The following is a 15,961-nucleotide window of genomic DNA, read 5'->3' as shown; positions in this document are numbered from 1 at the left end:
GCTTTTCCTTGGCTCTGCCTCCGTTAGAAAGTCGGGAAGAATTCTGTCATTGGAGCTGAGGGCCAGGTGGGAAGCCCTGGGCAAGCAGGTCACAGGAGGCTGTGCAAGAGGAGGAGGTGAGATCAAAGAGGGAAACAAACAGTGATGAGCTGGGATCTCTCTGAAATGAGGAACCCAGCACAGGGCGGACTTAAAGGAGACCCATTTCTGGATGGCAAAGTATCAAAATTTCCCCCAGAGCTACCTCCAAACTCTATTAATTTGGCTATATACAGCTGAGGAACACAGCAAAGGTCTGAAGGTGCAGCTCTGCCTTCCTATCAGCGTCCAGAAGGATCCAACTGCCTGAATTACACAGATTTTGATATTAGCAGTCCATGATTGCTAGGTAATATTTAATACTGGGTAGTTCTCTCCCTCTCCCTCTTCCTCTCCTTCTCCCTCTCCCTCTCTCAAACACCAGGGACTAATGGAATACAAAGCCCAGGGTAGAGCACGGAGTGGAGCATCTCTATGTGCATCTGCTTGCGTAGCAACATGTAAATAAATACTCCCTCCAACTCCCTTTGATTTTCTGAGAGATCCTGGTGCAATATTTATGTCTCTTCCAACTTGATGGATTCCTTTTGATAAGGCCTCCCTTCCTAATTGCTCTGGAAGTGACAGGCAGCAAACATCCCACAGGCAATTTGTAACTCCTGTGCAAACAGACACTTAAAACACAGCCCGGGGTGGCTCCCGCTGATGGAAACGTCTCCCAGAGTCACCAGCACGGAGCCTTTGAGCACAAGGAAGCAGCAGCAACAGGCAATTCAAGGTTTTCTAATCACACATTAGGCTCTAATTCCTTGAGGAATTTATTACAAACTTCTCCTGTCTAATTTGGGGCCCTTTTCATGTAATTTTTGCTTAATTTACCACGCTTTTCATTTCCCCTTTAAAGCAGATTCAAGCAGGTTTCTCAAACAGAGAATATGACTCCATTTCTGACCTGTATTTGCTGCTTTTAAAGGGAAGGAGGAACTCCATGAGCTGCAATCCCAGAGCAGCCACTGAGCACCTGCCTGGTCATCCCCTGCACAGACCCAGAACATGCTGTAACCTTATTTTTCTTCATTTCCATTATCGACACTCTACTGAAAGCTGCACAGAAATTCTGAGTAATTATTAAAATTAGGCCTGTGGTTTGCCAAAATAACGTTCTCTGGTTGCCTGTCTTGAGCCATGCACGTATTTTGTCTCTGCCTTTAAGTGGAAGAAACTCTTCCTGATTTTTTTTTTTTCTCAAGTCTCTTCCATAAAGTCAGGGCTGCCACTTAAAAAGGTCTCTGTGGCTATTATGGGAAAAGCTATTAAAATATCAAGATTATGGTAGCCATAAAGCTGAGTAGAGGAATGAAATTTTGGAATTAGTATTAGCCAAAAAAAGGGGGGTCATTTATCATTTTTAATAAGAACAGTGTGGGTACAATACACTATTATTTTTTATAGGCTTTACTGAAAGTTACAGACATTAATCCACTTCTTTAATGATTGCTATAATTCCTAGGTTATCACCTCCTCTGTCACTCTCAAGATGGACAGGTGGGAACTGATTTTCAGTGTGAAACAGAAGGTTTTCTGTAAATTGTAATGCACAAAAATTTGGCTTCATTACCCATGGCAAGAGAAAAATATGAAATTAAGGAAATAATGAAATCCTCCCTTTAAACTGTCCCAAGCAACCCAAACTATGACTGAAACAGGAAATAATTTTGAGACATTTTGAAAGGAGAAGTGAGGCTCATCCCCTGTTAGAAACAATTTAAATCCAGACAGAGTGACCACAGCTCTGAGTGTTTGGTTGGCCCTTCCCTGGATCATGCACTTCTGTAAAATTATGACTGTTTTAATTTTTTTTTTCAAAATTCAGTTACTTTTTGCAGAATGGGAAGTGCTGAAGCTTTTCTGTTTTACTCCCTGCCGTTCCCAGACAGAGCCAACAGCACAGTGAAGGTTTTCCTGGAGAGAAGCTGTTCCCTCAACTATGGCAGTGCAGGTGATGGTCGGGAGGAACTGCATTTAGCACTTTGCTTTTGGGTGCTTTAGCACAGACAAATTTCTTGGCTCTGGGTGTGTTCCTGGCTGGCTGGGAAGTGCCAAACATTCCCACCTGCTCTTTGTTTTAATATCCAAATGCTATAACACCATTTCATTGTACAACCCCCCAGCCATACCCACAGTTGCTGTATAAACTTCATGGAAAGCTGATTTTTGGTGGATAATCCACAGACTTCTCTTTTTTTTTTTGCTCTGATTGCTTCCATTCCTTGGTGTTCCAGTTTCTCTTTAGAGCCTCTAACAGAGTGTTTTGAAGGTTACAGCAAATTTGGGTAACACTAAAGCTTAACTGATTATCTGATGAGTGTCCTGTGAACTTGTTCAGTATTCTCAACTTGCTTATTAAAATCTGCCAACTGCTTGTAGGGGATGTTCATAAACCAAATTTCCTTATTCCAGGTTTCACTGTAGTTTGTTTGAGCAATCAGCACCCATAACCCTGTGAATCACAAAATGTGAGCAGGAAAGGAGGCTCCGAGTGCCACAACACCCTGCCAGAGTGTCCTGGGGAAGGGGAAAAGGGGATTATTCAGGAAAGGCAAATCCCTGGCACAACACTCCATGTTCATGGCCCTACCCAACCCTCCGAGGCTCCTCTCTACACACACCAGTTCTCTGCAATTCCTGGAGTTTTTTACCATTTTTCTCCTTCACAGTTTTATTTTAATGGTAAAGTTACATGAGTTATGCACCACACCTTTTTTTTTGGGGCCTACAGACCATTCCATTGCCCTGCCAGCACACTGCATCCATTTTTTATCTTCCAGTTTTAATAATTGCAGAACAATTTAAGGAAATCAACCTGGACAAAAGCATCACCTGGTAATTCTCCCTTCGAGTCTGAGCTCTACAACACACCACAGCTCTGGGCCTCAAATGCAGGTTTTAATAAAAGGAATGATAAATAATGAACAAGATTAATCTGAGGTTAATAAAACATGTCTGGATGAACCCTCAGCTATGCCAAATCTGAGGACACAGTTACTCAGCAGCCAGGCACCAGAGCAATGTGCTGTCAGAAGTTTATAAGAATGAGAAAAACACACAAATTACCCAATTTCTGTGTTGGACTCATTCCCACAGCAGTTTTCAGCGCTGTGTTTGCCTCCCAGCCCCTCATCTGCCCAGTATGTAGAGCTTCAGATGTAGGTAATTAAAAGGCCTTCATTACCTGAAGCCTAATCAATAATCCCCTGTATCAGCTTCATCTCCAGCTCGTGCATCTCTAAAGCAGTGAAATATCTGCTGGCTGTACACAGCTGGCCTGGCTTATCTCTCCCCAGCAGCCTGCAGCCCCAGTCGATGGCAGGGGAGCACTAAGGAGGATCACACTGTGCCATGGGGCAGCCTGAGCCTGAAGGGAGGAAAATCCACAGCAATCTTCATCTGTGCTTAGGAGGTGAAGTCCTGCACTGGGGCATTTACTCCAGCTAAATACCAAAAGTATTTCAACAGTATCTGATGGGCACAGACACTCTCCCATCGAGCACAGCCTGGCAGGTTTGGGGAGAAACTCGATGGGTTTTTGTCTGAAAAACTTTATAACTTGTCTTACGGAAATTTACAGCTCAGCCTGGTCTTGCCTGGAAAGAAAACCCACCCCCCAACCCAACCTGTGTCTATCCTAAGGGCTTCTGATCTCTCCTGAAGCAGGTTTGGTGTTTCCTGGCAATGGAGAAGCTCGCCCAGGATTGGATTTGATGCCACTTTCCAGCACTTCTCATTTAAACTGAAGCTTTTGGAGCCAGGCTCACCCCAGCAGCAATCAGCTGGGTGATTCTCTCTCTCTCTTTCTTAGTTCATTCCAATGAGGAAATTCTGGTAATAAAAAAAGGAATAATAGCTTGATACAGTCCAGAGAGTGGCATCAACATCTTCCCAAAGAAACATCTTCACCTGACAGCCAGAGACAAAGCACCCCTGGGACAGGGATTGGCAGCAGCAAATGGAAACAGGAGAGATCAGCCAGGGAAAAAGATAAAAGGAGGCTGGGCTGAAGCTGCTAATTACTTAAAAGCAATCATCAAAAGAGAATAAAAACACAGGAAGCTGGGCACGAGCACAACTGATGCCTACCCTGAATTTAAATTCTGCTCCTTATTTGTGCTGTGAGAGATTCAGTGGCTGCTGATATTCTCCAGGCTTGTGTTACATAAAGTGCTACACACATCACCTGAAGGAATGACTCACAGATTTAATCCATCAGTTTGTTTTCTGTTTAAAGTCACAGGGAGTTAGCCTAAAAATCCTTTTTTGTGTGTGCACTTGCTTCAGAAAAGCTAAAGGTCCCTGGGCTTGTTTCAAAACATATTTCAATGTGACCTAGCTAATCCTTTAATACCAGCTTTCACTACCTTTGATCAGCCTCTTACTGTAGCTGTAGGAGATTAGATCAAACCTCTAACAAAAAAAAAAGTAAAAGTTGGTTGTAGAGAATTTTCTTACTGCAATGAATTAAAATTATGAACAACTCCAAGGCTGAAATATCTGCCCAAACAGCCCAAGGGAGGCACAGTCTGGAGGGCACTCGTCTGTAGTACACAGGAAATAAACATTCTCTTCACATATTTGATAGATAAACAGTGTTCAGATAAAATGCTTTGGTATCTACCAGCTGAAAACATCATCATGGTTGCACATTTAGCATATCATTTAAACACATCGTGGTTGCACATTTATTACATTTGAACACATCATGGTTGCATTTTTAGGCACTTCACATGCATGACATAACAGAAAATGCCCAAACCAATATCCCCACAGATTTTTCAACAGCAAAGCATCAGCCCCATAGGAGTGAGGGCTCCCACAGCCAGGACTAGTGGCTTGAACAAAGCAGAATGTGCACCCAGGGATGTGGAACCCCAAATCTGATACTTCAACTATGCGTGTTCTGCATCCTTGGCTGCTGCCAAGGGCTTTGCAGAGGCCAGCAGAGCTGGATTTGGAGGGAAAGGGTTAGCAGAGCCTGAGAGCAGGACTCTGATCTCTGATTTATTTCATAAAGACATCACAAAGTGCTACAACTCTCGATAAATGCCATTGACTGGGTTCTGTCAGACGACAGATCTCACTCATCTTTAGCCAAGCCCTGCTGGCTCTACCCCCTCTCAATCCCATTTCAATCTTCATTTAGTGCTGACTGCAACCAAACAGGGAATAAACCACACGACTGGCTCGCAGATGATTTCTTTTTAAAGATGTCACGAGCTGTCACTGATAAATAAAAAACCCATTAACATCATGTTCCTGATATTTTGCTATTTCCAAGGTCTTCAATGGAGGGCTGAGCCTCTTCCCTCCCAGTTACAGACCCCAGACCTCCTCCTGTGTCCATGACACTGCCGAGGGGCACAAACAAGGAATGCTGGGGGGCTGGTGTGAGGCTCTGACTCTGCAGGTGACAAGTGACACGTGCCAGCTGAAAATCTGCTCTAAACTCCCATGGCCAGTATCTATTCTTGACTTTGCCCCTATTTTTGCACCTCAAAATTCATCCCAGAAATGAGGCAGATCACATTTGCCAACTCAGGTGCTTAAATTAGCATAAATCTGTAATGAGCCTGGCATTTGTGCTGTTGGAAATATTTGTAATTTCATAAATCTCTCAATTAAGAGAGCGCTGCATGTTTCCTGTGCTGTCAGAAATATCAAGCCAAAAGCACTCCCAAATTAGAAGAGAATTTATCCTTATCCCTTATCCTCAAATATGTTGATAAACTTGTGCACAAACTGAATCAGCAGTTTTAGAGAAAGGATTATGTCAGATTAATTTTAATCTAATCCATTTCTATCTCCTGAGAAGCTTTTTACTTCTTGCTTTCAATAATTTAAACGGTGACTGTGGCAGAGCATAAAAAATAAATGATGGGAGATGCACTTTAAATGGAAGTTACCATTCTCAATCACTTTTTATTTAAATGAGGGTTTCATATGCCTGATTTTAAGTTTAATGAAGCCCATTTTTGCTGAACTGTAATAATCTCCATCACATGGAGCCAGACACAGACAAATTACAGAAACCCAGTGTGTGACTCACCTACTCCTTGTGATGCTGCTGTGGAAAGAGACACCTGGAGTGAATTTTGGGCTGAATTTTGAGCTGAATTTTTGGCAGAAATGCTGCCAGGCTGCTCAGATCCAGCTTTCAGGAGCAGGGCACCTGCCTTGGAGACACGCTGCAGGAAATGGAAGCTTTGGGAAGTTGTTTTCTGGATCTTGGCCTGAGATAAATCTCTCAGAGGTTTTTTGGGCTCAGCTGTTCGTGCTCTGGAAAACACTTTTAGGATGTTGACACTTTGGACCTGGGAATTCTCTGCTGTTAGGGGACACTGAGTGGCAATCACTATTAAGAGGAAAAACTGGCAACAGATTCAGATATTTTTTGATGCTGCACCCTTTGCTCTCCTCACGGTCTCCATGTCCCACACATCTCCAGCACTCACCCTTCATCCCCCTCCTGGGAATATCTAGGAAATCCTGCTGGCATTTTACATGTTCCCATCCCAGGAAAGACACCTGCGAGCTGTGGAGCCCCAGCTCATGGGAACACCACCTTGCTGGGGCATTTTCCTGCTTGTTTGGGAACTGAGCCTCCCCTCTGTCCTTCCCTGCATGCTGCAGGCAGAACCATCCATGGACAACAAGGTTTAACTCCTGCCCCACAGACCAGGGGAGTTTGCAGCACCTCCTGATGCTCCAGGTCTGCCACCACCGACCCAACACCACCAAATACACCAAATCCATCTCTGACTGTCCCTAATGGAAAAGTATTTCCCTGCCTCTTTGTTCTTTGCTTTTGCCAGCCCCACGGGAGAGTTTACCTGCCCATATTTTCCCTCCAGCCTTGGCAGTGATCCGTGGCAGGCTGCTCAGTGACCCTGCAGCATTCTGACAAATAGTTGAACCAACTTCCAACCAGCTTAGCAGATTTTTTGCTTGGTTTCCCGGAGAAATGGAACTTTTACAACCACGGTGCCCACCCATGTGTGCGAGACTCCTCTCTAAATTAGCTTCTCACTAATTGGAACCAAATCTGACCAAGCAGCAAAGGCCTCCAAAGACATTAAGACAGGAGAGAAAGAGGAGAAACCATCAGTCACTTAATAAGGAGTAACAGGGGTAGCTCAGCCCTTTGACAACCTGCCTGGCAAAGGGGGAACTGCCCCATCCTGGGAATACAGGTTCTGTAAAATCCACATTTCTCTAAAGCTCTGGGCATCCCACACTGGAAGAAACAGGAGAATAAAGGCTGAATATTAAGGTTACTGTAGTGGAGTGAGGCCACGAAATGCTCCAGGATTCCTGCTGCGCCCCACTCGCTGATCCTGTCATGGTATAAAAATCCTGGTAATTGCCTTTTTCCTCCTGCACCGGTCTGGTTTTTCCCAGGTTTGCTCCCCTTCCTCCTTGCACTGCATGGTGGGGGCTGTACAAACACGAGGGAACACCAGACACAATTTGTGGGATGGATTATTTACAAGACAAACCCCTCAAACCTTTCATCCCACTGGAGGCCATCAGCCACCCTGAAAGCCAAAACATCCTCACAGTTCCCAGCCCTTGAAGTGTCCATCATCCCTTTAAAAAAATAATAATAAAAGGGGTGAAAAAGTGAGCGGACAAGTGAGCAGCACTAATGATTTCTGTGCCCAGAAGTGGTTTTAGCAGCACTGTAATCAGTAAAGTGCTTTCTGCAAACATGTCTGGTGTCCACACTTCACTACAGCATGAAAGGCTGAGATTGAGATGGAATCAGAATTGCCATCTCGTCTGTCAAATGCTAAAATTTAGTTAGTTCTACTTGATTAAGCTGTGCAACAGAACTAAAAGTTCTCCTGGATAGCAGCAGGGGAAAAAAGGCAGGAAAGAATGAGAAAACCTGAATGCATCCAATCTGTGAAAAGATGGGGGAATTTTTCTCTGTCAACATCTCAGCTCACAGCCATGGATGTGTTCCCATCCACGGCTGTGCTTCCATCAGGAGCGATGGCATCAGAGAGGAAAAAATTATGGGAACAACTGAGCCTTAATGAATCTCCTCCTCTTTGGGAAGATGGAATTTTCCAAGCACGTTGAGAACATGGGCACCGCAGAGAGAGAAAACTGATTTTCCTTGAAATCCTGCCTTTGTTCACTCAAGGGGACACAGCTCCCAGATACCCAGGAAGGTAAGAAAGGAGCAGAGGGACAAGGAGTCTGAGGAACTGAGGTTCAGGGAGAGAAATCATGGAGGGGAGGTTCAGTTCCAGGGTCAGCAGGAACTTTGAGGCCCTCAGCAAGTGGCAGGAGAAGACAAATCCTGTAGGAACACCAGTGGATTCCCATCTGCCCAGCTGAGCACTTTGTGATCTAAATAAAAGCCCTCAGCTGGTTTATTTCTTGCCCAGATGATTGAGATAGTTTAGGAGTGAGAATAAATGTGCTGCAGCTGTAGTGAGGGGTGGAACAGCGAAGCCCAGAGAGGTCTTGGAACAGGACAGACCTCCAGGGAATGCAACGGGAACACGGAATTCAAATAATCAAGTGATTGAGAGATCATTTTCAGCAGCCCTCTGTGTACATTCAGCATTTCTCACAGCACTTGCAGAGCTCCATCTCCACAGGCTTTTCCCACGAGGGCTGGAAGGCAAATGTCATGAGAACATGGTTATAGATCTTTCTAAAGATGAACCATGAGAAACTTGCAGGAAGGGGGGGGTGAGAGAAATCCTAAACACAAGTTCATTTATCTTCCCGAAGAAGGGAGGGGAAGGATTTGCAGGCCCGTTTGTTCTGCATGAGAATGGGTGTGCTACCAGCCTGTCAAGGAGAAAATACTTTCCAGGACTGTATTTTTTTAGGCTCTAGACTCACAACGAAATGCCAGGGATGTTAGAAGGAATTGGAAAACTGTAGTTGTTAAAACATTAACTAACCCTGCCCTGACTATCAAATAAATCTAACAAAAGTGGCAGCTAAAGGACTCAGCTCCCACAAACTTAAGTGAAAAGAACTATTTGGCACAAAAGAATATTTTATCTTAAAATTTGGAGATAAAGTTAAAAGGACAGCAACCTCCAAATACTTCCCAGGCATATCCCTGTTAGAGCCCAACTTCAGTTCAGAGCCCTGAGAAACACAAGCGAGTGTTTGCTTTGGATTTTGGAGCTTTTTATTTGTTTGTTTCAATTAAGTTTATCTCAACAAGAAATGTATCTTGCCAAATTTGATTAACAGCACCGAAAAAAGCAAACAAGGAAAGGTAACTTTGTTTCCCCCTGCAAAGCTCCTCAGAAAGAAAACATTTCCACCAGGAGCTTAACTGGAACACTGCTGTACACTCTGAAATGCTTTGTGGTTTCTAAACAGCTTAAAAATGCAACAGAATGAAAAACAAAGCCTGTTTTGGTGATATTTTTCCTGTTTTGGCTTGAAATGCTCCAGATGGTCAAGGGAAGAGATTATTCCCCTGTACTCTGCTCTTGGTGACAACCTACCAGGACTGCCTGAGGGCAGGGTTAGATGGGATATTGGGAAATAAACCTTCCCTGGGAGGGTGGGCAGGCCCTGGCACAGGGTGCCCAGAGCAGCTGGGGCTGCCCCTGGATCCCTGGCAGTGCCCAAGGCTGGGTTGGACATTGGGGCTTGGAGCAGCCTGGGACAGTGGGAGGTGTCCCTGCCATGGCAGGGGTGGCATTGGATGGGCTTTGAGGTCCCTTCCCATCCAATCCTTGAGTCCCGTTCTGTGACTCAATGGTTGATCTCACAGGGCTTTGGAAATATAAAGCAGGAGAGCTTTGTTTTCTGGTATCCAAATTTTAGAGCTCACCCTAAGACAGGCTGAGGTACCTTATTAAATCTCAACACAAAAGTCACAGAAACTCTTTGATGTCCCTCCCATGTCCAAACCCATTTCTGTGGCTCCATCACTGGGGACTGCCCAGTTCCTGCAGTGGCTGTGATGAGGCCCCTGGTGTTGTGCACCAACACCAAAGCCAAATTTGAGCTAAACACAGACTTTTAGGATTTTTGACTGTTTCCTCTTGTCCACTCAAACACCTACAGCTGCTCCTCGTGCTGCTACACAGGCCCCAGTGCCATGTTCCCAGAGCAATGTTTACTCCTGAATGATTTCTTCTGGGGAGTATCAGGGTGGAATGGTTGATACACGTCCATCGTTGGGCTTTTGATTAAACAAGCTGCAGAAATAATGAGGGAACACCCTTCACACGCAGGGTAATTATCTCAGAAAAATCCTAACAACCCAGGCAGGTTTCTACCAGTCTGTTAGGAACAAATGGAGAAGGCAAAAAAAAAAAAGGGAAAGGAAAAGAACTGGAACTTCTAACAGACAAAGGGGTCATCCATACGGCAGGACTGGCCTCGGGGGCTTGGGAATCTGCTGCTTCGAGCGCAGAAAACGCGACAGAAGCAAATGTTTGATTTGCATTCACTCCTCTTTCCAGCCCAGCCACTTCCCGAGCTGCAGATGAACGTTTATTTTCCAAATCTCCAGCACTCAGCATGCACTTCATCAGAGGAGGCCATCACATCATTATGCTGCTTAACAAAATGTACCAGCACAAGGCAGTGACCTGACAAACAGCGGCTCCCCGCCGCCGCCGCGCCGCGCCGAGCACGCATTCCATTTCCATTTGGGGTCTGGGGGGGAGCTGAGATCCATGTGCTGCATTTCCAGCTCATTTCAAACCAAAAATGGGGACAATGCACGGCAATGCCCAGATTGTTCTGTGCGAGCTGTACACAGCCCATTTGTTGATGCTGAAAAGACTTGTTCATCATTTGGACTCATTTTCAGGATGAATTTCCTGTAACGTTTGAACAGTAGGAAGCTCTTTATTGGGCATCATTTAGAAGAAAAAATAAAAAGCCTCAAAAACTAATGTGTGTAGGCCAACATAACTCCGCTTTTAGCTGACAGCTCCTCAAAAATGGACATTTCCAAGTGGCAAAGTATCAGAGGGAACTACAGCTGAAAGGTTAATGGTCTGGACGCCGATCAGCATCTTTTTAATAAAGCCACAATTTTTAAGCCCAAGACAACCAGTGACACAATGGCTGACAGGAAATAATTCCCTTCTAATTTACTATTTTTCTTTTCCCAAATCTCCACACCTGGCCAGGATGTTTTTTTTCAGGCTTCTGCTATTCCAGTGAATACCCTCATCACCAGAGCAACAGCAAATCTCAGATTGAATAGTTTTGCTTTTTTAAATTATATTTTTTCAGATTTCATTTTCAATGAAATACAAAGCTAAAGTAAAAAATATATAATATGAAAGTGCATTTTTCCCCACAGTTAGCCCTGTATTTCAGCACTGGTCATTAATGACATCAGGCACTTTTTGCAAAGATGATGAAGTTGGGTTCGCTGCCCTAATCAGATTCTAAAATAAGTAATTGCATTTTCTCCTCTTAATGCCACTCGCACTTTCCATGAACTGGATTATTTTTCACTGCTAAGCTGAACAGTTTTTTCCTGCTGCACCTCAACATTAAACACTTGCAATGTTACACTGGGGGACTGCAAGGAGCTGATCTCTACAGCTCTGCTTTGCCAACACTGCCGGGGCCCTGGGGACGGGGCTGCCCACGGAACACGGCGGCTTCCGATGAGCAGCAGCTTCCCACTGACACCTGATATTCCTCCTGAACCTCCCTCTGCCCAGGGCTGAGCAGGAGAAGGCTCTGGGACTGTGCAGTGGCTGCTGCAGAGCCAAGAGCTTCGATCACAGCAGGACATGCGCAGTTGGCTGATGGAAACACAAAGATCACCAAGAAACATCAATTTGCAGTTGTGACTTTTAAAACTCATCTTATTTATAACCTTGGGAGGAAGGAAAAGTAAAAGAAAATGTTGCCACAGAGCAGATGAATTCCTGCAGAACAAGTGGTCTGAATTAACCTGTTTTGAGTTGCCTGTGAATACTTTCTGTGCAAGCCAGCAACCAACAAGCTCGGTAATGCCAGCCCAGCTCGGTTCAGAGCTGTGATAGTGTCAGGTTAGACTGGCTGTGGCTTTTGCTACAATTAAGAGAATTTTCAGGCTGCAACAGAGCAGGTGATGGATGGTGGTCATAGGGGAAGTCATCTCTTATCACCCAAATGACTGAGGGAAATTGTTACCCTCTGGGCACCAGGAATGTTCTCACCTCCCAGTCAGCACACAAGGCTCTGTCCCTCTTACTGAACCCACACTGGAAATAACACCAGCACCTTCTGGGAATGCAGGTTTTTGTACCACCAGTAAATAAACCCAGACCAAACCTTCCTCCTGGAGCACCTGAACAACCTTTGCCTTCTCAGTGCTCACTGCCCCCACCAGCTGCCCCATCTCCACACACCTTGCTCACCCTGCAAGGATTTCTTATGGCAAAACAGGAACCTCTCAGCCACTGCAGAGCAGGGCTGTGCCGAGGAGACAAATGTGCACAATTCCTGCAATCCCTGTGTCCCTCTGGGACCCTCCTGCCTTGGAGGAATGGGAGGGCCCCAGTGGGACAAAGTCCGTGGGCAGCTCTGTCAGCTGGTCAGACGTGAGCCCAGAGCTCCTCAAGCCCCTGTCTCCTCCTATCTGAGCAATAAGCTCAGCCTAACAGCACATGGTCCACCGGGCAATTTCCATCCAGCTGATGAGGCCAGACAGATTTCAAAGCAGGACTGCAAATTCCTTTAAAAGGGACACGGATCGGAGGAAGATGTTCCGATGTTTTGACGGAGCAAGCAGCGCCCTGCCGGAGGAGCCAGCTGCAGCGGCTGGTTGTGGCTCCTGGTGGGGAGGGACACACACATGGAGCTTGTCGGGCACAGCCAGGGCATCCAGCAGGAATTCTGACAGAACCACTCCCTCTGGGACACAATTTAAACACACCAGTGCAACAGGCACGCTCGGGAAGCCACAAGCTGGCACGTTTAAAATAAGTTTGTGCTAAACTGAAAGAAGTCTTTGGCATTTCCTAAGCATTTATGCCACCCTCTTTGAAGCCAATGACAGCCTGTGTGATCTGGACACATCCTGAGTACCCAGGAGACAAAAAAAAAGTGCCAATAGCGTTTGAAAAAAATAAATAGTAATAAAAAGATGATGCACAAAAGTGGCTCTGTCAGCAATCCACAATTTTTTAGCAGAAGACACACCTGGGCCACAAAGCAGACAGGCTGCACAGGACCTTGGCCATGTCTTTGGTATATGAACACACTGCTTTAGCTTCCATCAGTTCACCTCTGAAGTTTATGCTCAGATGTAGTAAAATGCTTTTTCTCTGAATTTACCCCCAACTGGAGCTTCCCCAGTCACCCAGCATGACCCCCACAGTCAGGCTGGCCCTGCCGCAGCCCTCTCCTTGCAGGTGACTGCTTCAGACTTCCTGAAAATTCTGGGAATTCTCTTCCTCAAGAACTGAAACCTCACAAATCGTTGCCAAACACTGAAGTTGAGAGAAGGAAAGCTCTTTACCTCCAGAGTGGGGTGGGGGCCCACAGAGCAGCACCATGCCCTGGCCCTGGCGGACGGACACCGTGCTCCTCGTTCTGGTCTTGAAGTTCTCAAGATCTGCCAGGAGAGAAAGAACTCGGTTAAAGGGTGATCAGAGGCTTCTCCTCACGAGAAGAACAAGAGGAAAATGACAAAATAAAGCAAACATCAGCTTGGAGGGTGGGCTGATGGGGTCTAGATAGAATATGAGGCAGCAGGAGGCTGAGGAGCATCGACAAAAGGATCAGGAAATGCTTCCCCAGGCTGGGAAAGGTGAGAAGGTGCTGATTTACCCACAGCAGCAGACACACCCGGAGAAAATTCCTGCACCTGTAATGCTGGGGGAGTTTTGTTGTATGAATTTAGGAAGAACTGCTGCCTTAAATAACCAATTACATCCCACCCCAGCCCGTTTCCCTGCAGGAGCCTCACTGCTGATGCCCTCCTGGCCCATGTGTGGAGAGCCTTCCTTTCCCACAAGGAAGTCTCTTGTACCAGCTGCATGTAAAGCCACAGAGCACTTTAATTAAATCAAATTCCTCCTTCCACCTCTCTTTTTTCCTCTCCTCAGGGCCCATGCACTGCAAAAATACAACTCCCTCTGCTCTCCTTGCACACTGAATTCAAGAGACTCGCAATGAAGTGAGGAGGTGACTCTGAGCTGAGCAGTGACACCAGGATTGTCACCAGCAGCTGCTTTGTGGGAGCACCAAGACATGGAATTACTTTGGCAGCCTCTGATCTTTAACAATCTCCTGCATTTCAACTTTCTTTTTTTTTTCCTTGTTTCCAGCGTAGCTGAGCCTTGGTTTGGCAATTACAAACCTGTTGTCAGTGCAGTTGGGAAAACACAGAGGTGATAAATATTTATCAGCAGGAACTGGTAGGAACTTCATTATAAGGTTACTGGGATGGAAAACTGAGCCTTGATTTTTATCCCCTCTTAAAAATGGTTTCTGCACACATACTTAAAAAATAATTAAATAAAATTAGTAATTGTCACTGCTTCATCTCCCTTTTTAGGAGAGAAATGTTTTTTGGCCTTTCCTTCTTTTCTGTCTTAGGACAAAAGGAAAACAGAAAAAGAAATTATCAATTAGAGAGATAGAATTTTTTGATTCCTGAATTCTATAAAATTTACAGGTTTGTTTTTTTTTTTAATTTTACAGAAACCTCTGTTACATTCCTCTGGCCACCTGCCAGTGCACAGATTTTTATATATTTTGACTGCACACGGGCACAAGGCTGGATGCCATCCTCTCTGAGGACAGCTGCAGGAGGAGTAATAGCCTAAAGCCCAAATAATGCCTGCAGGAATATATGTGCTATTTTTTACATCAATATTGACAAGAAAAGGATTGCTACCAGGAAAAGCAGCCTCTGCTTGGATGAACATCTAGGAAATGCTGCAAGAATGGTCAAAACCAACTGGAGGCAGCAAATAAAGCAGAGCATTCATCAGCACTTGTGATGTGCTGCAAACCATCAGGCCTTGGGAGTGAGCTCTGAAAAGCCTCATGCAAGTGCTTCAAATCTGGCTCTGAGTGAAATAACGAGATTAAGATAATTATAAGAAAGGCTAAAGCCTCATCAAAGCCATCAGGCTGATTGTGCCCGTGCTGTCTGAAGCCCACAGATTTCTTTTTGCAACACCTAAACTGGAATGAACAATAATATCAAGAAGATTTTTTTAGTGAGAAGCTTCATTTAGACACCACCTTGCAGCTGCAGAGTGGGTGGTTCAGCTCTGGGTGTCTGCCCTGACAGCACCATCAAGCTCCACTTCACTTTGTCCTCAAACCTAAAAAACCCTGGGTAGCAGAGGAGGATTTTTGGTTTTATTTGCCAATAAAAAAAAACCCAAACCAACAAACAAACCCACAAACCCATCAGATTGAAAGGAAAAACTGAGGAAGAAAATAATAACGCTTGCAATTCTGTCGATCAGTGTCCTGCCAACAATTGTCACAACACCAAACCAAGCACTCCAATGAACACAGAAAAATATTCTGTAAGCTCCAGTAACCCCAGCATTAGAGAAGGATTAGTAGTTAGCAATTAGTAATGATTTCAAGAGGAGAATACAGCAGTGTAACAGGAATGCAAACAGGTTATTGCGATTAGCAGCTACTCACACCTTACTTAATGAATGAGTTAAGGTGCCTTTTAAACACTTTCTGGACAGTATCAGTTCTAAACCAAGCTGAACAGACCCACAGAAGCAGAAAGGTGCATGTAGTATTTAATTTCAGCTGGATGTATTTAAAAGCAGCTGCATGACTTTGGGAAAGTCACTTCAGCTCTCGGTGACAAAGTTTGCACCTCTCTAAGGACAAGTACTTCAACTGTGTCTCTCAGAAGAGGCTTAATTAGCTAATATTTGCA

The 15,961-nt window shown here is 45.0% G+C and overlaps 1 protein-coding gene across 8 annotated transcripts in view; it reads right to left on the bottom strand.

Moving 5' to 3' along the window:
* Positions 1-15,961, bottom strand: part of LOC138117671 (contactin-4) — a 270,719-nt gene that overhangs the window by 69,108 nt on the left and 185,650 nt on the right. For 6 of the 8 annotated variants that reach the window (XM_069028195.1, XM_069028193.1, XM_069028194.1 and 3 more), the window contains one exon: positions 13,559-13,654. In XM_069028195.1, the coding sequence (XP_068884296.1) occupies positions 13,559-13,654 (96 nt within the window). Of the gene's footprint in view, positions 1-13,558; positions 13,655-13,869; positions 13,941-14,941; positions 15,181-15,961 lie in introns of those variants that run through there. The other 2 variants (XM_069028196.1, XM_069028197.1) reach the window with 2 other exon arrangements.

The sequence above is a fragment of the Aphelocoma coerulescens genome, chromosome 12 (assembly GCF_041296385.1).
Source record: "Aphelocoma coerulescens isolate FSJ_1873_10779 chromosome 12, UR_Acoe_1.0, whole genome shotgun sequence".
In the NCBI taxonomy this organism is placed as follows: domain Eukaryota; kingdom Metazoa; phylum Chordata; class Aves; order Passeriformes; family Corvidae; genus Aphelocoma; species Aphelocoma coerulescens.
Note: the sequence above shows the minus strand (reverse complement) of the source record. Positions and strands in the feature narration are given on the sequence as shown.